Below are 23,983 nucleotides of genomic sequence, written 5' to 3' on the forward strand. Positions count from 1 at the left end.
GCTTTCGCCAGCCATTGCTTTGGCATTGAGGTGTTCATTTCCCGTCCTCGGGCGGCAGCTGCAACAAAGGGCATCAACAGCAACAACAACAATAGCAGCAAATTGCAATTTTCATTGAAAGTCTGCTCTAATAAGAATAATTGCAGGCTAGTGCTGAAAATTACAAGACGCGATGTCCGCGGCCCAAGTTTTATGCGCCGTAAAATTGCATGCGAAATAATTGAAAAGCATTGACTGCAGTTTATTCCTCGCATTGCCTCAACTGCCTTTGTTGCTGGTCCCCGTTATTATCCTTTGCAGACCAGTTGCATCTGCCAGGATAAAGTTTTCGCAGCGTTGAAATAATGGCATCCAAAGTGGTTATAAATATTTTGTGCCCCAACCGACACTCGACCCCGACCAGCAACTACAGGGTGACCGAATTTTCGGGCAAAAAATGTGTTTGCACAAATGTTAAGCAAACCTATTACAAGGCTTAATTGTCTTTTAATGACTTTGGCTGAAATTCGTCGCATAATCAACACAATGCAATATAATCCAATTGTAAGTAACAGCTATAATGAGGAACTCAGCATATTTTAACAAGCATTATCTTTTGTGTTCATTGAATATTTAATGAAGCTTATAAATCAGAAGACGTTCTCCAATGACCGCTCTGAACATTAATTGGAATTACCGGTTGTTTCTCATATTACACAAAGGTGTGGTCAGACTGAGAGACAAATAATTTGCACACAACCTTGTCGAATTTGTCCATTTCGATTGAAACCAACTAAGATAAGGCGTTCTGCCGCAGAATCTTTAATCTTTTTGAAGCCTGCTTGTAACTTTAATTTTTGGTGCAAATAATTTGTTGCTTTAGTGAGAATTCTGAACAGTTCTTTAACGGATATTCTTTACTTGTTATCAATAAATTAAAGTATTTTATCTGCTCGAATACTCTATTTTATTGTCAAATGAAGAGCATCAAGACCTTTTGAAAACCCCGATTCCAGCAAAAACTTATAACAGTCTTGCTTTAAGGAATAAAAGCTTTTAAATAAATGCCTTTATAACTATTTTAAACTATGTATCCTTAATATAAAGGTTTATTAACCCATAGTTGAACGACAGAGCCCATATACTATTACCATTTATGTTATAGTCGATAACTGTTTGTCTGACAATTTAAATAGGGATTTCTTAGAGCCAGTTTGGAGAGCATAATCTCCTTTAGGAATCTAATCTTATAATCTTAAACATGTTCCCCACCTATGACATTTCTATACAAATTTTTGTTTCTAATAATTGAGTTCCACTTAAAATATCAAATGTTCTGAAAGGAATTCGTCCACTTTTGTTTGTTTGGCAAGAAACTCCTAACAAATTAGTCGCATATGCTCTGCAAAGGTTATGTTTTGTTATACTCCTATGTAGCTGGCCATTGTGGTAAGCTGAAAAGTTTTCAAATTAGTAGAAACGGTCTCCCGAATGGGGCCACCCGTTGGACCCTTGCTGCGTGACAAAATGGCAGCAAACACAGCGAAAGTCATTTTTCAGTTAAATGAATTTGCGGAAGTTGCACCAACTGCGCAAAAAATGAGAGAAAAAACTTTGCAAGTGCTATGCTAAGGGGGGCGGTACGGCATACTTGGGAAACTGAAGCTGATGCTGAAGCTGAGGTTGCGCAGTCATCGCGGTCAGCGGGAAAAGCGGGAAAGGCGGAAAAAGCGGGAAAAGTTCAATGCGCAACTAATGAGGCGGCAGTCGTGGCCTGACCGAGTTTGCTGTTTAGTTTTTATTATTACTTAGATCTGGCTACTGCTGTTTACTTTTAAAAGAAATTTCTCATTCTCATTTCCACTAAATTGCATTTCAATTGCAGGTCCACCAGGCCCACCCGGACCACCCGGCAAGCGAGGGAAGCGGGGCAAAAAGGGCGACACCGGCGACAAGGGCGACCCTGTGAGTGCTAGAGAGCTTCCTGCCAGCAATCAGTATCGCAATCATCTTTTGCATTCGCACTAACTTCTCATCAATTGCAGGGTCTCAATGGCATCAGCGGTGAAAAGGGCGCTGCGGGCAGACCCGGCGACAAGGGCTCGAAGGGTGATGTCGGCCATCCGGGCATGGATGTCTTCCAAACTGTAAAGGTAAGTTGGTCGCTGCATTCCACATTCTCGAAGTCAGCTCGAAATTTCTGCTCAAAATTACTGCGAAACTCCAAAATCTCTAATCAAACTTAATTCGTTTTGTGCTCTGCTCTCCACCCCATCATCATCTACCCCATTACACAACTAGGGGCTCAAGAGATCGGTGACAACGCTGCATGGCGGCACGTTGGGCTATGCGGAAATTGTAGCTGTCAAGGTATTGTGGCCACACGCACATACACACATATATAGTATATAAATATATTTGCAACAGTATTCGTAGTCCAGTCCCACAATCCTTGCTACGACAGCCATATTTCAAGGCGAAATGCAGTCGGACTGTGCTTAAAATATTTGCAACTTGTTGTCCTCGACTGCCTTTTGTTGTAGTTGTTTATTGTTGTCCTAGCCGTACTCGTAGCCGTAGTCGTAGTCGTTGTCGTAGTCGTTGTCATTGTTGTTTGTAATGCTTTTAACTTGGCTCAGCTTTTTTGTTTAAACTGCACCATAAATTTGTACTGCTTTTGCTGTGAGCTTTTTGCTCAGTCATTTGGTGCTCCTTTCGTTTATCCTTCTGTAATTTTTAATGTTGTTGGGTATTTGCTGTGGAATTTTTATCATTGGATTTAAGTTGTAGTAGTACTTTGTTATTTTGTAGACACTCTTTGTTCTTAACACATTTAAACGCAGTCATATAATATTTCTCTAATGCATTTCTGCTCTCTAATGCGTTTGCACTCTCAGACTAATGTCTTATATTTTAGTCAGTGAGCAGCTACAAATCTATCAAGGACTTTGAAACTTAACAGTCTATTAAACTAGGATTAGCTTATCTGATCTTTAAGTCTTGCGAGTGGAAGAGGAAATGAAACGGAAATTAAACTTTGGTGTCAGACAAAATATTGTTTTTTTTTTTATTAGTGCAGATGAATTTTTAAATGTGTAAGCCACTTTTTTGTACACAAATAAAAGATTAATGATTTAGCGGTGTATGTTAATTATGTTTAAATAGTTCCAAATGGCCCGCAAAGTCTAATGCCATATGCTTATAAAGTTTGGAATCAATTTATGAGTATTTTAAACAGTTTATATCTCTAAGTTTATTCTCCGAATAAGGCAGGTTATCCCTTACTTAGACATGACTTATTTTTACTTTAAAAATCCGCATCAAATTAAGGACTCGTTAAGCGTCTTATTTTATAAAAAGAAAGTCACTTTCCTTTTTAGAATATGAAGAAAGTTTGTTTGAATGAAATCACATGTAGGGTAGACAAAAGTATTTCATAGAGCGGTGGCTGGTGTTTGAATCGATTTTTCTGTATTGAGCACACAACATTTTATGAGTTTGATTTGTTTTGTTTGGTAACGAATTTATTTGCATTAACGGCTAATCCTACTTATTTTTCGCAGCAGCCTAATCTGATTTGCTTTAACACAATCTTAATTTCTTAATATTTCTTTAACCCGTTTAACTTTTGTTTGTTTTTTTTGGTTTTGATTTGAAAACGTATTCCTAAACCTTTATGTGTTGGTGTTGTAAGGACTTGCAAGAAGCGGGCGTTAACGTATCCGCTGCTACGGTCATACAACTGAAGGTAAGTGCCAGGATCCTAGCATGCCATACACACTCGTATGTGTCTTTGAAACCTTTGTCCACTGCACGTTCGTCCCAGATTACGATTACCAAGAAATCTTTGCCTCAATCCCAATTGTACTAATGAGCAACATTTATTCTTAGGGCGAGCCAGGTGAGCCTGGTCCACCAGGGCCCCCGGGCGAGCCTGGAAGTCCTGGAAGCCCCGGCGAGCGCGGACCACCCGGCGAAACTGGAGCGCAGGGTGTGCAAGGAGTGGCCGGCGAGCCAGGTCCGATCGGACCTCCCGGAGTGCCCGGCGCAGCTGGAGCAAAGGTGAGCCAATGTGTGATGCAATGTACGGGAACGGGAAATAGAAATGGGCAAGGCAGAGAAAAAATGAAACCGCACTGAGGAGATAGAACACAAGCGACACGACTCCGAGTCGTCGAAAACGAAGATGTCACAAGGATTAATGCATTATTTGTATCTGTTGGATAAACATTGTGACATTTTAAGTGACCGACTACGAGTGAGTCGTTGTCGTCGTCGTCGTCGTCATTGTCATCGTCGTGTGGCTCTGCGCTAGAGTGCTTGTTTGTGTGTGTTTTATGTCCGTGCGCAGTCTGCCTTTGTTTTTCCCATTTTCCTGCCATTGTCTTTTTGTCGGTTTTCCACATTATTTATCGTTTATTTATGTATTTAGCCTGCACCTTTTTCCCTTTTTGCGTTTACATTTCCACTTAAAATCTCAACACACACACACACACATACACACACACAGACTCGACTCAATGACTCATGCGGCTTTGTGTCTCTTTTACAGGGTGACAAAGGCGATCGCGGCGATCGCGGCCTCACCACAACTATCAAGGGTGACGAATTCCCAACGGGCATCATTGAAGGTCCACCCGGCCAACCTGGACCACCTGGTAAGTAGGAAAAAGAGCAGCTGAGCGTCATCCTTATCCTCATTCCCATTGTCGAGAGGTACGAGTATGTGTTCGATATTGGTTTGCGGCATTTGTTTGTTTGTTTGTTTAACAGCAAATCCCAGCCACTTAACAAACACTCGCACACACACTCACTCTTATACATATACACTTATATAGTTGTATATAGTCGTAAACTAAGCCGCAGCTTGCTGGTGTTTGGATGAGAACCGATGAGTTTTTTCAAGTGCTGCCACGCGGCTGCGGGTCGTTTAATTTATTGTCATTGCAGTCCGAATGACTGGGAATGGGACTGGGACTGCGGCTGTGCCTGATTCCCTCCCTTCTCCGAGTACTACTAATACTACTACTACTATACAAGTAGTATGATTGTGAGTCGTGAGCCCGGGCTATCGCCTGCAGTGGCCCGCCCGCGCCTAATTGAGTCATTGGCGTGCGTTGCACTTTAATGGGTCGTTTGGTCCGCTCGGTGATTTGGGCTCTCACATCGGCCCCAGCATCTCGGGCTGGTGTGAAAAGCGTCTCGTTAAAATGTAAATCAAATGCCAACAAATGCGCCGCATGCATTTCCGCTTCGCTTTTATTGCCGCACATTTTTCAAATATTTTTTCGAATTTTTTCCACATTTGGAAATTTGTCTGCTCGCCGCGTTTTGCGATAACATTTACGACCTTTGTGTGTTGCAACGCCATCCGGCATAGTTCAGCGTCAATTAAATGCGCGCAATTTGGCCACAAAAATGTGTGGCCCATGGCACGCCCACAACAATACCACCAACAACAACAACAGCTATAGTATAAACAATGGCAGCAACAACAATAAGTTAAAAGTGATACAATTTCCATTTGGTTTATGTTTTATGAGTCAGCCGCCCGCGCTCAAACATATTTCTGCACTTTATTCGATTTTAATAAACGAGAATAGCTGCGGCCCTCCACCGCAATAGCATGTAGTCGGCATAGCTTAGGAATCCAAGCTATCCAGCGCTTGTCATAAAAATTTGTAGTGCATAGTGCCAACCAAAGCCCGGAGCCGAACAGACACTTCCCGGCATCATAAAGATGCAACTTTATGTCGTTTATGCTGCTCTTAGCAGCTCATTAGCATGACTGCCACTAGCACTGTACACACATGAAGATACGGACACATACGTGGATCTAGATGGAAGACTTCAACTCGTTCGCCAGCAACCCACAACGCTATTGTTTCAGCAGGGGTGCTCACTAGAAAGTTTCAACTTTAAATTAGGGCAGAAAACCATTCTTCAATCTGTCTGAGAGCGATTCAAAATGAATCGGGGAGCGAACCGAGATAGATAGAGCCCTCATCAGAGAAAAATACTTCAGTATTAGGACAAGTTAATATTTAAATTGACAAGCTTTTGTTTAGCTTAGAAGTTTAGAATTGCACTACATTTTGAGGCCTCTCTGTTCTTAAACTTAAAATCAAAGTATTACTTAATAATTATCAAATATTCATTTCATTTAAAACCAGTACTTGCAGATAATTTCTTCAAAGAGAATGTAGGATGTCAGATTACAAGTATAGTAAGGAAATAATCGTTCATTTATAGCAATTAGCATGGCTTGAATTTTGAAGATATAGCTAAAGCTTCGCTTCATGTTTAAAATAAATCATGAAATGCATTTAATTTATTAATTTAAAATAAAGCTGCCTTTAAATCATCGTTCAGGCGCAGTTAGAATTATTATATTTATGTATTATTTAGCTTCAGTTTACAATGCAAACACATAATTGAAACAGAGGCCTTCAAGTATTCTTTCAATATTCTTTAATATACTTTAAGATAATTGATATATTCGAAGTCTTTAGAAAGGCAATTGCCACAAATTTTAAAATGTCACAAGTTTTTTCAATAACTCTGTAAAGAATGTGGCATGATTTTTTGTTCCCCTGATTATCAATACCAATGTGGAACAATCATGGGAAGAAACCAATTTAAAAGGAACATTTTCGACTCCTGTCGCAACAGAAAAACAAAACAATAATGTTACAGTACTTTTTCTCAGATCTTGCGCAAACTTTTTGTGAGATTACTTCATTGAGGGAGTGAAGCATTTGAAGTCTTTAGAAAGGCAATTGCCACAAATTTAAAAATGTCACAATTCGTTGGTAATCAGAAATGCCAAGACGAGTGAGCACCCCTGTCGAGCCTGACCGCTGACCAACTCGGGAGGCAAATGCTATCAATTAAGAGCTCGCTGCGACCCGCATAATGCACCTCCCACTTGACTTATCAAAGCATCAAAGCGTTGTTGTGTTGTTAAAGTTAATGTTGATGTTGATGTCGAAGTTGTTATTGTTGTCGTTCCCATTGTTTCTACAGACTTTTCTAGTTTTAAACAAGATCTGCAGCTGTGATAGCCGTAGCTGCGCCAATGCAGCCTTCCAGCCAGCCAGCCAGCCAGCCAACCAACCACCCACCCATCCATCCATCCAAGTTGCCTCGCACGCACAAACATACACACACACACACACACATAGAGGAGCAGTGGTTCGACCTCCTCTCTCCAGCATCATGTGTGTTTGTGTGCACGTTGATGAACATGAAATTGCAATTTATTTTCCCAAATCGTCACCGGGCTCAAGATGCCAGCTGATGGGACTTCGACGGCCATGGCGAGGGTCCGGCAATTGCTGCGCCAACTATTTGGCTTGATTTGAATAAATTGAATGTCATTTGTATTTGGAATGCCTGCTTCGTCTTATTTGGGCTCGTACCGTTCTGTTGCTTGCTTATCTTATCGTTGTCGTAATTAGTTAAGCTGACTTGTATATTATGCGTAGGTGGGCGGATGTCGGCGACAGATCTGGGGATCTGGGAACGGAGACGAATCGACCTGCGATAGTGCAGTGTTTGCGTCAAAGATGCTGGGCCCAGCACAGTGGCACTGAAAATTTCAATTTATTTGTTGATTTATTTGATTTTGATTTCATTTTATTTCTCTGATTGCATTTCATTCTGAACGACTTGGTTCCGAGGCTGCTTGCCTGCCTGCCTGCCTGCCTGCCTCTTGTCTCCTTGTCCCTGCCAGTGCGTATGAAATTAAAACTTATCTTTTGCTTTTCATCTGCATACATTTCATCTCGTTTCATTCGTTTTGCCAAAACAAGAAACAAAACAGCACAGAACACAGTATACAGTACACACAAAAAGAAATCCGAGCGCTCGACAATCCAATATCCTGCCACTATAAATCCACTGCACTGTCCGGCCTTTCTCCGCTCCGGCCTCTCTCCAGCTGCCATGTAAACTTTCGGCTAGAGGAGTAGTTTTTATTATGGTTGAAATTGTCGCCTAAAATGCTTAACGGTAAATTATGCTACCATAAATACAAACACCGAGCCGCAATGGCCAGCAGCAGCAGCAGACGCAGCAGTCACAGCTGAGGGGCCAGCAGAGGGACAGAGGGTGGACATACTTTATAAATAAATGGCAGCCAACAGCGTCCACAACAGGCAGTCAAATTTATGCACAGTCTGGCCGTCCGTCGACTGACCGACCTACATAGCCGCCCCGCCCCTAAACGCAATTTTACGAACTTAATAAATTGTCTATATCTTTTTACACAGCCCAGCAGCACAGCGCAAAACACACACACACACACACACACATACAGAGAGAAAAGGCGCACACACAGACTCATTTTGACAAGCCGCACAATTGGGTTTATCTACGACCAGGCGACTATCTTCCCTGCACTAGTGTGTGAGCCCTTCTGTGTATCTGTGTGGGGCTGTGTACTCGTAAATGGTCCCATTTAATGGCCACAACAAACAAAAAGCCGAAAACAATTTTTCATTATTTTAACTACAAAACACAGGTCGCAGTAGTCGTCATCAGTGGGCCGTTCCCAGTGCTTTTCAGTTTTCCAGTCGGTATCGAGGAAATAGGAGCTATGGCGCACAGCTAATTTTATGTCGATGGATTTATAGCCATGCAAATTGCTGACCGATATCTGAGCCCATTTGTAGTTTAAAAGTTAATTAAACGACTCTGACAGCAGCGTGCGGACATTGTCTGTGTTGTTTAGAGAAGTTATGGTTGCGCAACACAATTGGCACCCAGTTTGAAGCAAACTATGACTGTACTGGCCTTCAAGCGCACCCAGCTTCCATGACGATGCCAGCAAATGGGGCCGAGCTTATCACCTCTGAGAGCCAAAGCCTATTATAATGAAGGACTCTATTCAATTTGCATACTCTTTGCTGACAACTGCAAAGGCACATTCTCATTGTGTGTTAGTTTGTAACAGCCATAAGGAAGCATCATAGACTACATTTTACACATGATTAGAATATGTCGAGATCTACATGTTTATAAAGATAATGTAACTGGATGGAATACTGATGTGGCCCATGAAACCAGATTGTCACCTTTACATGGCAAATCTTTATCTTTTTCTAGTAATAGGAAAGTATGTTTCTCTATAAAAGGAAATCTCAAGCAAGGGTTTCCTTGAAGCAATTATTCACCCAGAGCTGGCGTGAAATTATTCTTGAAATTGAAAATATAATTTCTTAAAAGCAGATATATAATTTCTTTTATCGATATATTTGAATGTAAAGAAAAAGAATGGCGATAATTTTTTCAAATAAGAAAGATTGTCTTATATTTATTTATTATTATTTATTTATTCCTTGAGCAAATTTTTTGGGAATTAATGGTAATTATTTTTTGGAGAGTAACTTCCAACTGAAGCGAAGGCTATATAGATATTCATTCCACGTATATTTCTTTTATAAATAAAATAAATGGAAAACAATTGAATAACGTCATCTAAAAGTAATGTCAAATAAAGACTCATTTCGTCTAACAGATGGGAAATAAACTCATTTCTTTTAGTCCTACACTGTTTTGGCTGAATTTGTAGTAAAACTGAAGACTTCAGATGTAATATTGATGCAGTGATCGAAATGAGAAAAACACTTAATATCGCAATAATTTGCAAACCCATTTAGCAAGTCAATTAGTTGTTTAGCATTCATCTCACATAAGTAGTTTATTGAATGTGTTCATTTTATGGACAGGCTTAGCAAATTAAATTGAAACTGCCATTTGTTTCACTGAATGATTGATGTAGAATTTAATATTTGCGAGCATTTCTTCTGCACCGATTCACTCAAAAATGCCGAATAATTATTATAGGTAGAGAGTGAATCATAAATGGAAAGCAACTCTAATGTAATCACATGTGTGTGTGTGTGTGTGTGTGTGTGTGCGAATAATGCGAAGCAACTCTGCTCTGGTGCTTAACAAGTTGGCAATGTAGGTCAATCAATTTTGCATCGGCAGTACAAATTCAGAATGTGCTTCATTAGTTCCAAGCGAATGGTAACTAGAGTGGGAACCGAATTGCCAAACCACTGTGAATTGAAGGCATTCTATTTTTGGCAAATAAACAATTTGCATTTGCATTTTTAACTACCCATCGAAACCCATCATCGCCCCGTCAGGCGACCAAATAACTGACAAACCTCAAAGCTCGCCTGTTGACAGCAACAGCAGAAACAACAACAATAGTGAGTGCATAATTACGAGGCCACGCCCACTGTTTGCACAACACTTGGCACTGAGCCTATTCATGTGATCTGTATCTGTATCTGTTTGTGTCTGTGTTTGTTGTTGTACAAGTATTGAAATCTGTCACTAAAAATGCAAAAATTAACATTTACAGGTCCGCCCGGAGAGCCCGGAGAGAGAGGGGAGGCGGGACCGCCCGGACCAGCTGGACCACCGGGCGAGAAAGGACCGCGCGGCAAGCGGGGCAAGCGGGTGAGTAAACCAAATACGGTGGCATCGCGGCCCCAAAACTCGTTTGCAGTCAATTTTAATTAGAAAACAGCAGCCTCGCAGAAGCGCTGCCTCTGAAAACTGAATGCGGCGATTTTGGTTGCTCGCCCCCCACACACACACAAAGAGTGGAGAAAAATGAGCGGAAAATGTATTATTATGTAAATGATTGTGTAAATTCCATTGTAAATGTTTGTGTGAAAATGCGCAAGAGCGAGCGAGCGAGCATGCAGCCAGAAGTTGCGTTAATTTAATGCTAATCTGTAAATATTTGTACAGTCGGAGAAACTTTGTAAATATACATATAAGTATATGCATATAGCATTATCATCATCATATCTAAATCCTAATGAGAGTTGCTGTTGCCATTGCCATTGCCTGGCCTGAAAGCCAATTGCATGCTGAATACATAAGAGCATGTGCTCCCAGCTTGTCCTTCCAGAAACACGTATACTCGCATAGAGTACGAGTACGAATATGTATGTAACCTGCTCGTGTTTTCCTGCCCCGGGGGCAACTGAAACTCATTACAGATACTTAAGCCATTTTTAAGGCGATGTTGATGTTGACAGCGTGCTCAGGGAGACAAGCAGACAAGCAGCAGTCAAGCGTAGGTACACACACACACACACACACACACACTCCTACTCATACACACACAATAAAAGTTTGTCAGAACAACTACGACAAGCTTGATGTAATGCCTTTGATTAAACGCAAAAGTATCTGTGAGTTGCGCAACGCGTATAATAGAAATTCCCCAGTGGGCCATTGGCGGGCGCGAGGCCGAACTACAGACAGACAGACAGACAGTCCAACACACACACACATACACACACATACACACACTCACATAAACATCGTTGTCGTTGGCGCCTCATCTAAATTGTCAAAAATGTTTTCGCGCGTAAATCTTCAACTTAATTTATAGCTCGATATAAGTATCTGCAGCATTTATCGGGGCATAGACATTTCTCGCTCACTGTATTCCAGCGCGTGTATAGTATATAGTATCTAGTATCTTAGAGCGGGTAATGTGTTTTGCCCCGGAATGTCAACAGTGCAAAGATACTTAACATTTTTATTGGCACTTGAAGCCTCGGCAGCTGTTGCCGCCTCCTGATGTGCTGATGGATATATGTATATATGGTATGGCGGATGAGGAATCAAGAATGAAGAATGGGGAGCACCGGCTGCTACTTTCAGAATTTTCATTTTTTGCGCACTTGACACACACACACACACACAGACACCAACTCGGGCAGCATATGAATATGTATCTGAGCACGTGTTTGTGTACGTTATGAAAAATGCATAAGCGGCGCCATCGCCATCGGTATCGCCATCACAGACTGCGACTGACTCAGTGGGGAATATGTATGAGGCCGGGCACTGGGCCGAGGGCTGAAGGTTGAGGGTGTGGATCTGCCCGCTGTGCTGCTCTGCTGTGCGCAAATATTAGCGCGTTTTGCCAATTTTCGCCAAAAACAGACTGATTATTGTGCAGCTCACAGAGAAACGCACACACAAACAGCTCATATGAGCGGGTGTGAGGGAGAAATGCAGAGCTACTTATAAGTATTGCATGGCGCCCTCGGCTATAACCAACTGATGTTTCCCAAACCTAGCAATACTCGTCTATTTGTGCCTAGTTTTGTTGCTGTAATAACGCGTAATAACAAAACAGTACAAAAGGCAGAACCCAGCCTCCTCCGCGCCAACTGTATTCCAATACGCCCCAAAACCCCAAACCCAACAGCAAACGTGCAGCGCACTTTTTATGACTTTTCCGTCGACTCGCCTCTCCTCGAAATTGGGGAGCTTTTAAAGTTTTCACAAATTTAAGCAATTACCCAAAATTTTGTTGCAAATGATTATTTGCATAATGTTGCTTAGCTATGGAATTATTTTTCTCTTCCCAATGCAATCAGTTTTCAAATCCGAAGAATATTGCATGTTATTCTTAATAAATAGATATAATTTTGTTCAACCAAAATATTATTTTTTTACCACTTAATTCTAAAGTATTCGCCTATTAAGATTTGTTTTCAAACATTGTTAAAACACTTCTTTAGCTAAAGTGTGGTTGAACTATTTAAAGCCATAGCTCCCACAACTTTTAAAGTGGCTTTCCAGTTGACGAAATTACCTTCCATTGTTTGGTTTTATAAGCACCTTCTTTTCCTGATCAATCATTTAAAGCTTGTGCTTCATTTGCTGAAGCCCATTAATCAATGCCGATGTCCAAGCACATTACTCTTGACACATCACTTACTATAGTTGTTTGCTATAATTGCAAACGACAAAAATTGACGTCAAGGATTTGTTTTTTAGCTTAGGTATTGATTCGGTAATAGTAGGGCAGTCAACATTTAAAAAGAAACCAGAAGTTCCCGAAATAAATGAAAAGGAAATAAACAAAGTGTCTCGACTTGTGAGGGAATGAAGCAGCTATTGAAGCTATCGAGAATGCTCTGTATTTTATATAATTAAGGAATATAAAACTATATCTAACATTTATAGTCGTTATATATCACATTCAACTGTTTATCTTTTATCTTATATCCTCAATAGACATTTTTTATGATAACTATTTAAATATTCTTTTAAATTTTAATAATTCACTCATTTTGTGAAAACGGAACTCTAAACCCAAATGGAAACAGGCCTGTTAAAACCCTCCTATCATTAGTCAAGTTGATGATTATAAAATATTATCATTTTTTATAAATATAGTTAGAAAACTGATTAAACGTTTAGGAGTTCAATCGAATAAAACGATTATAAAATATTATCATTTTTTATAAATAGAAGTATAAACTAACTATAACTAAACGTCCCGTCGGGGGTCCCATCGAATTAAACAGAAAAACAATTTTCAGTTTTTTATTTTGAATAGGAGCTTAATATTAGGATTTGGGGAGATGTGTGAAATGTATTAATAGAAGTACGAATATATTGCCTAGGAACACACCTTGGCAAAACAGTTTTGGCTTTCGATTGTTTGTTGTGTTTCTGAATTGCCGAACTCATCGAGCTACCCTCGCATTCGCCTTCAGCTGCGGGTATCGCCTTTGCCATGCTACCATGCCATGCTTATGCTGCCGTGCGCACTCGTGCCGTGATGTTTGAATGTGCCGATTACGCTGCCTCACTTAACCCAGAGCTGCGCCAGTCCTAGAGCTCCCATTGGAGCTGCAATTGCGCGGCAGGCAGGCAGGCAGGCAGGCGACGTGATGTCAAAACAAATGAAAGCCATAAGAAACGGCACCTTCCCCGTCCCTGTCCACCACTGCCGAGCTGCATGAATGCCACCATGGGGCTTGCAAACAAACAAAACTTTTGGCAACAAACAAAAGTTCGCGTCCAGGCTGAGACTGCGCCTGCGACTGCGACTGCGATTGAGGAAGGCAGCTGAACATAAAAAAATTATTTGCAACAATTGCCTTCATCTTCGGCTGGCTGGGTGGCTGTCTGGCTGCCTGGCTGCCTGGCTGCCTAGCTGGTTGGGTGTCCGGGCAGGCGAAACGTGACGGCTGCCGGCGGCGCGTCAATTTTTCAATTCGAAAATCAGCGACTTTGATTTTTGTTGGCAACAAATGCCAAAACAGCAACAGTCAGGCACAGATATTACCAAGGCTGATGTGAAGGCTCCTGCCGCTGTCGTTGACGACGACGATGTCGATGTCGATGATGCTGTCGATTTGGTTAATGGGCCTGCTGCCGGCATTGGATGCGCCTCATTTCAACACGCGCGCCGTTTCTCGCTCCAAACCACGAGCACGAAATTCTTATTCTTTTTCATAAACAATTAAAAATTAGCGCGCTGGCTGCATTAAAAATTCACATAATTAGTTCGGCAAGTCGTAAAAAATTAAAAACTGCTTGCGTGTTGCTTAGGCAGGCCTTTATCGTCCCTCCGCTATAATGTGTGTCTCAAATGTGGCGTTATGGCTGGAATAATTCCGTACGCCTTCATCTTTCTCGGATCTCTTGCCTTAAGCGAACGCCGACCGTAGGCGTCATAAAAAGCGCAATTGTTGGCATTAAAAATTTGACATGTTATTCTAGTCGTCGCGTCCAAACAAAACACTCGCACATACTCGTACTCGCATGTTGCGTCATGTGGCGCGGCAGCGGAGGAATGAATACTGAACAGAATTTGAACACTGCCGCAATAATTGTGTTTAGTTTAGCATTAAATGCGACGAGGAATGTTTTTGCAGCTGCTGCATTCGAGTCGGGGAAATCGGGAATTGCTGACAGTTCCCTCCTTAAATTGATGCATACTTTTTCTAAAACTCTGCTTATCGCATTTATAAAGCAACCTATTGAAATACTGCTCTATTTTAAATTCAAATTGGATTTGTCCTTAAACGCCTTAGATGTTGAATTTGTTAGTTTGGGAGTTAAAAGGGCGATTAAATTATTTAATTTGGCTGCTTTCCTTTACAACGCGAAAAAAGCGCTTCAAGTTTTCCTTAAAAGCCAGTCAGAGAAATCAAAACAGATATTTTTAACTCAAATAAAATTAGCAAGCTTCTCTTGATGACAATTCATATCAATTCATCACTTTCAAGTTCCGAAATGTATTGAAACAATCGCAATCTATTTATGTTGGAATCAATTGAATGAATGCTAAACCTTACAATAAATAACCGCTTTTAGTTGCATTTTTCACGTGGAAGAATAAGACAACAAGTAGTGTTGCTTCAAATCACAATCAAAATACAAATGTTGAATGAAACTGTGCAAATTATTTCGAATGTCCTGCGCTCATTCATTTTGTCATTGGCGTTAAATTCAAATAAAATGTATATCAGCTTTGAGGGAATCCTTGTGTCGAAAATTGTTTCCTCCATTAATTCTGCTTTTATTGGCGCATCCATTTATCAGAAATTTCAACAACAGCTCACATCACTTCACATTGCCGCAGTTAAATCAAAAATGCTTCCAATGATGCGCCACAAAATAAAATTTTTCCAAAAAAAAAACAATATAGAAAAACAAAAAGAAAACAGCCCCAACCTACTAGCAATCAAAAGCACTTCAAAAATGAAATTTACGATCAGGCATCATATTAAAAATTTAAATTAATATCAAACTGTATGCTGAGAGCTGCCAACGCCACAACTGTGGCAAAACAAACAAACAAACAACAACAAGAACAATGCCACCAACGAGTGGCAATGTGGGGAAAGGGCGGGAAAGGCGCACCGAGGCGAAATTTTCTATTTATTTCGCAGTCATCCCACTTGATGGAGCTGCTCTTGTGCTATTTTAGATTTGGTTTACAATTTTTTAATAAAGTTGAAACAATAATTCACACACACCAACAGAGAGGCAGGCACACCACAAACCCATGTCATAGACAATCTCTGCCTTAAGCATTGCGCCAAAAACTGCTCGTGAAGCATTTATGTCGAATTTATGTAAATATATTTTACAATCGTCGCTCGGCCGTGTGTGTTGGACAGACTACTCGTACAAGCAAAATCTGCATAAATTTTCTTGGCGTTCACCGCATTTTGAATCTCTTATCAACAAAGGCAACAACAACAACAGCAACAACCGGCACACTACATGGAAAGGCAACTTTTGTGCAAGACGTTCAAATAGAGTCATAAAAATTGCGACAGCCCAAGAAACTTGCCGATTCGTTACACGTCACACAGCAGCCGTAGTCGCAGCCGCAGTCGCGTTCCCGAAAACCCCAAAAATTCAAACAACCCCCCGCACGAGCGGTAATGTAAGCTGGAAGGAAGCCGAAGAGATGGGCATGGGCGGGGTCTGGGGCTCTGACATGACGACGACGACGACGACACACAACAAGGCACATGTGGCACACCGCAGACTTTGACGTTAGCGTTGGCGTTGACGCTGACGCTGATGTTGACGCTGACGTGCGTTTCGTTTTGCGAAAAAAAGCTTGGCATACTTTTCGGCTCAAATCAAAGTCTTAAAGTTGCTTACGTGAAATCTAAACGACGTTGACGAGACTACGACGTTGGCATAAGCAAATCGCAGTAACAGCACTTAAGTATACATACACACACATACTTTGCGTGCATGTGTGTGCGTTTATATATATATCTATGGCTGCCACTCAAAGGGTTGCTTTGCAGGCTCGCCCCTGTAATTCGGTTCGGTGTTGCCTAAACGACGCAATAAGCTTAACACTTTTGCAAGCCCAGCCAGCCCTTCGCACAATTTCATGGCTTTACCTCGATTTGAGCAGCGACTAAATTGCCTTGGCATCGCCTTTCTTTGTCGCTTTAATTCGCACGATTTGATAAGAAGAAACAACGCAGCGTCAACAACAACTGCGCCGCAGAAAAAAATATACAAATACAAAAAAAAAGCACACACACACAGGCATAACAAGAAATAATAATAAACAGACGAAGAAAATGGCATCAAGTGGGTTTCTGTTTGTGTGTGTGCGTGACGTCATTGTTCATTGAAAAGTGCGCACCATGCAAATTTCCTTTACTTTCCTTTTTCCCCTCCCTCCTCGCTGTTTGTGCGCAATTTGCCATTTTTCACTGCGGCAATTATTTGTGCGCGTCGCTGCGGTCAACGTCCATATATTTTATATTGAATGTGTGCCCCGTAAAAATCGGTCAAGCATGCAAAGGGCCAACATGCCACAGGACATGCGTATGTGGTGTGGCTGGTTGTGTGTGTGTGTGTGTAATGTGGCCCCTGGGGTGTGCGTAACTTTTATTTTATGGCAACTGATGATGAGGGCGCTGTGGGAGTAACAAAACCGATTGAAAAAAGAAATCCAAGCAGCCCACAACATGCGCATAAAAACGTATGTGCACACACACACACACATACCTACACTCACACTCCCAGTCACACCCATACAAACACACACGTAGACAAATAAAAAGCGCAAGTTAGCGACACCAAATACCGGCCCGCCCGCCTGCCAACACACCCAGCAGAAATTTATAGGCACGCATGTAGCATTGACATGCTGGGATGTTAGTGGGGAGCAAAAGAAATGGGGGGGGGGGTTGTTCCGAAGCTGCGACGACGCATGTTAAAGTGGGAAAATTATACAAAAACTTGTAACTTCGTCTGCGCTTTTGCCGCGTACCTTTTCTTCCAACATCTTCCGCAGCTGGCAGTCAAGCATCCAGTCATCGTGCTACTCAAGCCTCAGCGTCCTGATGTGGTATTGTTGTGGCTGCGGTGGCGGCTAAACGAAATCTTTAACAACGATTTCCCTAAATACTTCCGAATTTCATATTACAATATAGCGGCAACAATAACAACATCAACAGGAACAACAACAATAGGAACAGCGTTGTCGGCGGTAAAACGAAATCACGCGAAAGCGAAATTTTTTACAACGCGTCTTGACTTTTTTCTTATGGCTGACTCAAAAGTACAATGGGCGTTAAGCACAAATATTCTAATTAAAAATGTGTCTTAAATGTATCTTCAGTTAAAATAAGAAGGTCGAAAATTCGAAATGCATTTGGAGAATTTAACTTAAAAACAGGAATGAGCAAGATGTTTTGGTTTTGGCTGTGATTATTTTTGGCGACGAATTACTTATCTTTAAGATAAATGCATCCTAGAAAGGATGCATAACGATAGAACTTTCGAATTTCTAATGAAATGGTTTCAATACCAAACAATCCAAGCAAATCAATGAATAAAAGTATTCTGTTGATTTTGTAATTTGAACTCTGCTGTTGGGGACTTCAAATATCAAATATTCCTACTATACTATGCATGAACGATTGAGTAATTAAGCTCCCTATACCAGCTGAAGCTTAAGCTGAAACATTTTCCATATTTTATGCAACATGGATCTCTCTTCTGCTCCCATTGAAGAGGCGAACACGAATCGGAACATATTACGCATTTAATGTGCGCGCGTACTTTGTAAGAACTTCGTTCTATACATGTTTATATGTTTGTGGGCTTGGGTGGGTGGGTTTCTGTGTTTGTGTATTTGTGTGTTTGTGTGCTGGAAACTTTGGGGAGCAGGAGCAAAACGCATTACATGGCGCTGGCATGGCAGGCGGAACGAGCTGTGTGTGAGCCGGAAACGAGCTGCAAAACTTTCACCTCAGGACATTCGCTGCTGTTTGTGTAGCTGCTGAGCCGAGGGCATGGGGGAAAATATGAAAATTCAAAAAGGAAACTGTTTAAAAAATGTGAAAAATATGCACGCACACAGAAACAGATACGGGCACAGGCACGGGCACAGGCACGATGACGGGCAGAACAGATGGACCAGGACACAAGCTGCACTTGAACATGGCCGAGTGGTGTCTTTGGCCGTTGCCCTCTGGCCCCTGGGAGGCCGTTGTGTGTCACACAAAAGGTCGCGCAAAGATCAAAATGATTTTCAATTTAACGCGTTTACGTGCGGCTATTTGTCTGTTTTTGCATCCGCAGCCAGCCGACGCCATTTCGAGCATTTTAAATGGAAATTACGTTTTTCGCATGCTGAAGAGCATTGGCAACGAAACAAAAAAAAAAAACAAAAAAGAAGCACTGATGCTACAGAAAAGCCAGCGGGTTGGGGATGGGGCAGGGAGCGTGGAGCGGGGAGGCAACACTAGACAGACGAGCCATTTACTGCGACACGAGGCAATTAATTTACAATTACACGCACACACGCACAGAAATCACTAAAACAGCAGCGAGACGCGCCCGAAGGAAGGTGAATGCCGCGCCCTGAAAGTATGCAATGGAAAATTTAAAACCTGAAAACTCATTTCTCTCGACAGTCGCGCTTTCGGCTTTAAATTGAAAGGCGTTCGGGCAAATACTTTCAATATTTACGCATAATTTAAGTGAAAGTTGCCAACAAACAACAAACACAAACGCACACACCCACACACACACACACACACATGAACATATTTGTGTGCATACTTTGAAAATTTAATTTAACCCAAGGCGCTCACTCGCACAAATATTGATACATTCTAATGGATTTCTCACACACACACACACACCCGCACACAAACTGGTAGGAACCTTTTAAGAGGCATCCGCATTCACATTCGCATTCGAGGCACTTTTAGTTGGGCAGCTGCTGTAGGGCCAACAAAGCCAGCATTTGGCCAATTCTCTGACCGCTCCGCTGACTGCCTTTCTATCTTTTATTTATGTTATTTATCGTTTATTCTGCTGTTAGCTGCAGATGCCAGCAGCTTAAAGCCTTTAAGCCATTGCTGTTACAGCAACAGCATTGCTTCAGTATTTCCGTTGTTCTTCTTTTTTTCGACGCACTGACAGCCGCTGATTTGTCGCTGGCATTTGTTTATCTGACTGACAGACTGACACACTGACAAGACCAGACAATTGCTGGCAATCGCCGCATGTAATCCCTTTAATATGCCTTTCATTATCGCCACCACACGACGCACAGCATAAGTTAAATGCCCGACCATTTAAAGCGTCTTTAATTGCGCCACAACTGAACGACTAATCGGCAACAAAGAGCGGAGACGCGGAAACGGAAATTTAACAAAGCCAGTAAACAATGAAAAGAAAAACGCAAAGAACCACACTGGCAACAAAGCCGGGCCCCAGAGTGCTGCAAGGCAGAGCAGGAAAGGCAACTGGAGCGCCACTTGGGCGCACCTTTGCCAATGCAGATGAGCTGCCTCTTCTGGCCTAGGAAAAAGTTGGCTAAGCGAAAAGTTACATTGAGCAGTGCATTTGCGGTGAGCCGTTGTTGTTATCGTCCTCGTCCTCGTAGTCGTCGTCGTCGTCGTAATCGTAAGTCGTCGACGCCTTTACCCTCAGCCGTACTCCTCCTCCTTTTGTGATTAGGCGCCATAGCAACGCCCCAGCTGAGGCTCAAGTCCTTATTTCTTCTTACATCTTTTGTTTTCACAAGCTCAAGCATCTCATGTGGGGATTCACATATGAGTGTGTGCGTGTGTTTATCTGTGTGTGTGTGTGTGTGCGTTAAGCGTTCACATTGTTGTGCAGTTTGTGCCTCACTCAACATTGTGCTGCTTTTTGTTGTTGTATTTTAATAACTGTAAGTACGGCACTTCCTGCAACAACAATGCGGCAAACGGAAAGGCAACATTATGTAATTGTTGCACACACACTCACACCAATAAATGCAACTATATGTGTGTGTGTGTGTGTGCCACCATTACAGTCAGGATCAATAGCATAATGCCAGTCAAAACTGCAAACACTCACTTTTATTAAAATACAACTAAAAGGAAACTCGAAACTAACTTGCAAGCTTCTCGACAACTTGCCAAAAGAACTCACAGCCTTGCCAGAACAAAAGAAAGGAATTATTACACAACTATTGGACACACATCTTCACATTTCACACGATTACGGAAGACGAATCTGCAATCAATTTTCGAAAATAACAAAATATTTCTAACAGCAGCCAACCAAAAAGTGATTTCAATTAAAATACATTTTTAAAAGGGCAATTGTACTACAGAACAAGGCATTTAATTTGCGGCCAACATGCACGTTTTGTTCTACGAAGGGCTCTTCAATTTAATTTGTGCTGGTATGCTCCCAATTTTGGGTACTTTTGAAGATAAGGCCCATCAAATTTAGTAACGATACTCCTACTTATTACTATATATGCCTAATTGTCACTCATTTTTACTCGTTTGAAACGTTTAAGCGTATGGCACAAAATTAAGATGAAACTAATTACAAATACAAGATTAATCACAAATTCCTATTAAAGCTGAGAAACAAAAAACAGATGGAGGAAGGCGTTACTTAGAATTAGAAATGAGTTACTATAAGTGGAGCCGAGGAATATAAATTCATTTGAGTTTTTCCATTTTATGATCTAAAGATTTCACATATGAGTACTATTGATTCAATTTTCTACAGCATCGAATCAAAAGTCCCATTAAACTTGATATGGGCTTAACTATATGCGCCTAGCTACTCCATTCAAATTGTATATTTAACAAGTTTCAAGTCAAGAAAAATATGACACATAATTGTTAATATTTCAAAAAACTCCCAAAGAAAAATAAAGAGGCAAATTAAAGACTCAAAACTCTTCAAGAGAAGAGTAATTATAGATGTTTTTCCAATTGCTTTGCATTCAATTGTCTGTCTCAGCAAATTAGCAATCTAAAGATTTTGAAAACTTAAATTCGAAACAAAGTCTTTCTTCATAAATTCATCTACAGATGAAAGCTAAAACTATTTAAGGTTTCTATTCTATTTGCCGATATAAATAAATAATTTGCAGATAAATAAATTCCCATAAAGACTCACATAAAAAGAAAGATTATGCTCGTTTTGGACAATTTTGTATAGATGTGTCCTTCAGTTCGCTGATCTGACTTTATAAACAGCAAGAACTTAAACAATAATTATCAAAGACATGTGAACCTCTTCGGGTCTTACATTTGTTGGTCTTCGAAGTTCTAACACATTAGAGTACCCAAGGGTTTTGAATTCTGGTTTATAGAAATTTGTTGTCTGCACTAAAATAACACAATGCTGAAACTGGACTGAACAATGCCTAACTTCGCTTAATTATTGTTTGAAAAGCATTTCATTTCCTGGTAAATCCGTAGCTCTGCTCTGCTGCATCGATTAACCTTCCCCCAAAACTCTCGACAGTATTCGAAGCCGATTAACAGTGAACGAGCACATAAATATTTAAGTTCTGTGTTATAAAATATTCAGGCCTTAGGAGAGTGGCTTTATTTTCTTGAGCCACGTTTATGCTAGACTCCTCGCCATAGTGTTCTTGTGTCTTGCTGTTGTTGTTGTGCCTTATGGGCTCTGCCATTTGCCTAATAGACTATCGCATAGCTTTTGTTGCTGTTCGGGTGTGTGCTGCGGTTTGAATGCAACGCCCCGGTACTTTTGGTAATTTCCAAGCCACGAACACACACACTTGCCGGCTTGCTGGTGGGGCGCGGTGCAGGGTTCTAGCTTAAAGTCTAATGAATGCAAATGTGCGGATATGTCTGTATGTGTGCATGCGTGCGTGTGCCCGCGCTCGCCATTGATGAGGCGCCGGCGGGCTGCAGTTTCATCGGCTGCTGCGGTTCTTGTTGGTTTTGTCGCAGCCGCCTTGAAAATGTTCCTCGAAACGTTCGAGGAGCGCACAAAAAACAATTAATTGTCTTTCACTCAGGCACTCGTTATGCACAGACACACACGCACACACACACACACGCACACTCACATACTCGCACATGCATTGACACAGCCACACAATGGCATAAGCCAAACAGCAATGCACAAAGCACACACACACACACACACACTCTTGAGGCACGTAGACGTCGTTGCTTGACTTTATTTTCGACTCGTATGCTCCGTTGTGGTTTTCTATGCAGCCATTGTGCAAGTGTGCGTGTGTGCGTGTGTGTGTGTGTGGGAGCTACTCCAACTTGCACTTAACACAATTTCAAGGCACACAAAAGACTTTCGCTGCGGCACAGAGCACCCAGCACCACACCTCTCCGCACCGCACCGCACCGCACCACACCACACCTCTCCACACCACACCGATGAACCACCCTAGAGCACAGAAAAAGAAATGAAAAGAAGTTTGCCGTACGGCGCGAGCTTTGCGCCGCTTTTGTTTTCGCATCAAAGCGTGTGGAACGACGAACCGGCGAGCCGTGCCACTCCTCAGGCGTTGCCACGTGGCATAAATTAATCACTTTACTAAACTGGCTACCCTGCCGTCTCTCTTTCCCCCCTCTCGCACGTTTTTTCCTCTGCACTCATTAGATATTTGGACCGGGAGGCACGAAGCTGGACGAGGACTATGACGATCCACCCGTTACCTTGTTGCGTGGTCCCCCAGGACCTCCGGGCTTGGCAGGAAAGGATGGACGGGACGGACGCGATGGCGCCAAGGGTGAAGCCGGCGAGCCCGGAGAGCCAGGATCTTTGGGTCCTCGCGGCTTAGACGGCCTGCCCGGTGAGCCAGGAATTGAAGGGCCGCCGGGACTGCCAGGCTATCAAGGACCGCCTGGCGAGAAAGGTGATCGCGGTGATATCGGACCTCCGGGCTTAATGGGTCCGCCTGGACTGCCAGGACCACCCGGCTACCCTGGCGTCAAGGGCGATAAGGGCGACCGCGGCGACTCGGTAAGTCGTCAAATCATTTGATTCCACATAATGAAAAAGCCACTCATAAAACTCTGTTCTCTGCAGTACCGCAAGATGCGTCGCCGTCAGGACGATGGCATGGCCGATGCACCCCACATGCCCACAATTGAATATGTGAGTAGAAATTAAGGAAGTTACATTCATTTCTTGCAGAATATCAAACTGGCCGAAAATATATTAAAATGTAACCAATATATTCACGAATTGAGCAACTGGTTAACATTTTCCCAATTGGGAGTCGAATTTTCTCAATTTATTGCTAGATTTGAAAGGAATTCTAAAAATACCGCTAAACTATTTGAACAAAAATAACATTTAACATCTAGAACATATCGACTGAAATGAAAAAATATGTACCCAAAAAGGGGTTATCGGGTGTGAGATA

The 23,983-nt window shown here is 41.8% G+C and overlaps 1 protein-coding gene across 1 annotated transcript in view; it reads left to right on the top strand.

The window, feature by feature from the left end:
* LOC115621012 (collagen alpha chain CG42342) overlaps positions 1 to 23,983 on the top strand; it is an 83,238-nt gene that overhangs the window by 52,437 nt on the left and 6,818 nt on the right. Inside the window, 9 exon segments of the mRNA XM_030514532.1 lie at positions 1,865 to 1,944; positions 2,025 to 2,132; positions 2,281 to 2,349; positions 3,674 to 3,727; positions 3,871 to 4,041; positions 4,532 to 4,637; positions 10,358 to 10,455; positions 23,215 to 23,577; positions 23,644 to 23,712. Coding sequence (XP_030370392.1) covers positions 1,865 to 1,944; positions 2,025 to 2,132; positions 2,281 to 2,349; positions 3,674 to 3,727; positions 3,871 to 4,041; positions 4,532 to 4,637; positions 10,358 to 10,455; positions 23,215 to 23,577; positions 23,644 to 23,712 — 1,118 coding nt within the window.

The sequence above is a fragment of the Scaptodrosophila lebanonensis genome, unplaced genomic scaffold, assembly GCF_003285725.1.
Source record: "Scaptodrosophila lebanonensis strain 11010-0011.00,11010-0021.00 unplaced genomic scaffold, SlebRS2 tig00000024-arrow-pilon, whole genome shotgun sequence".
Taxonomy (NCBI): Eukaryota; Metazoa; Arthropoda; class Insecta; order Diptera; family Drosophilidae; genus Scaptodrosophila; species Scaptodrosophila lebanonensis.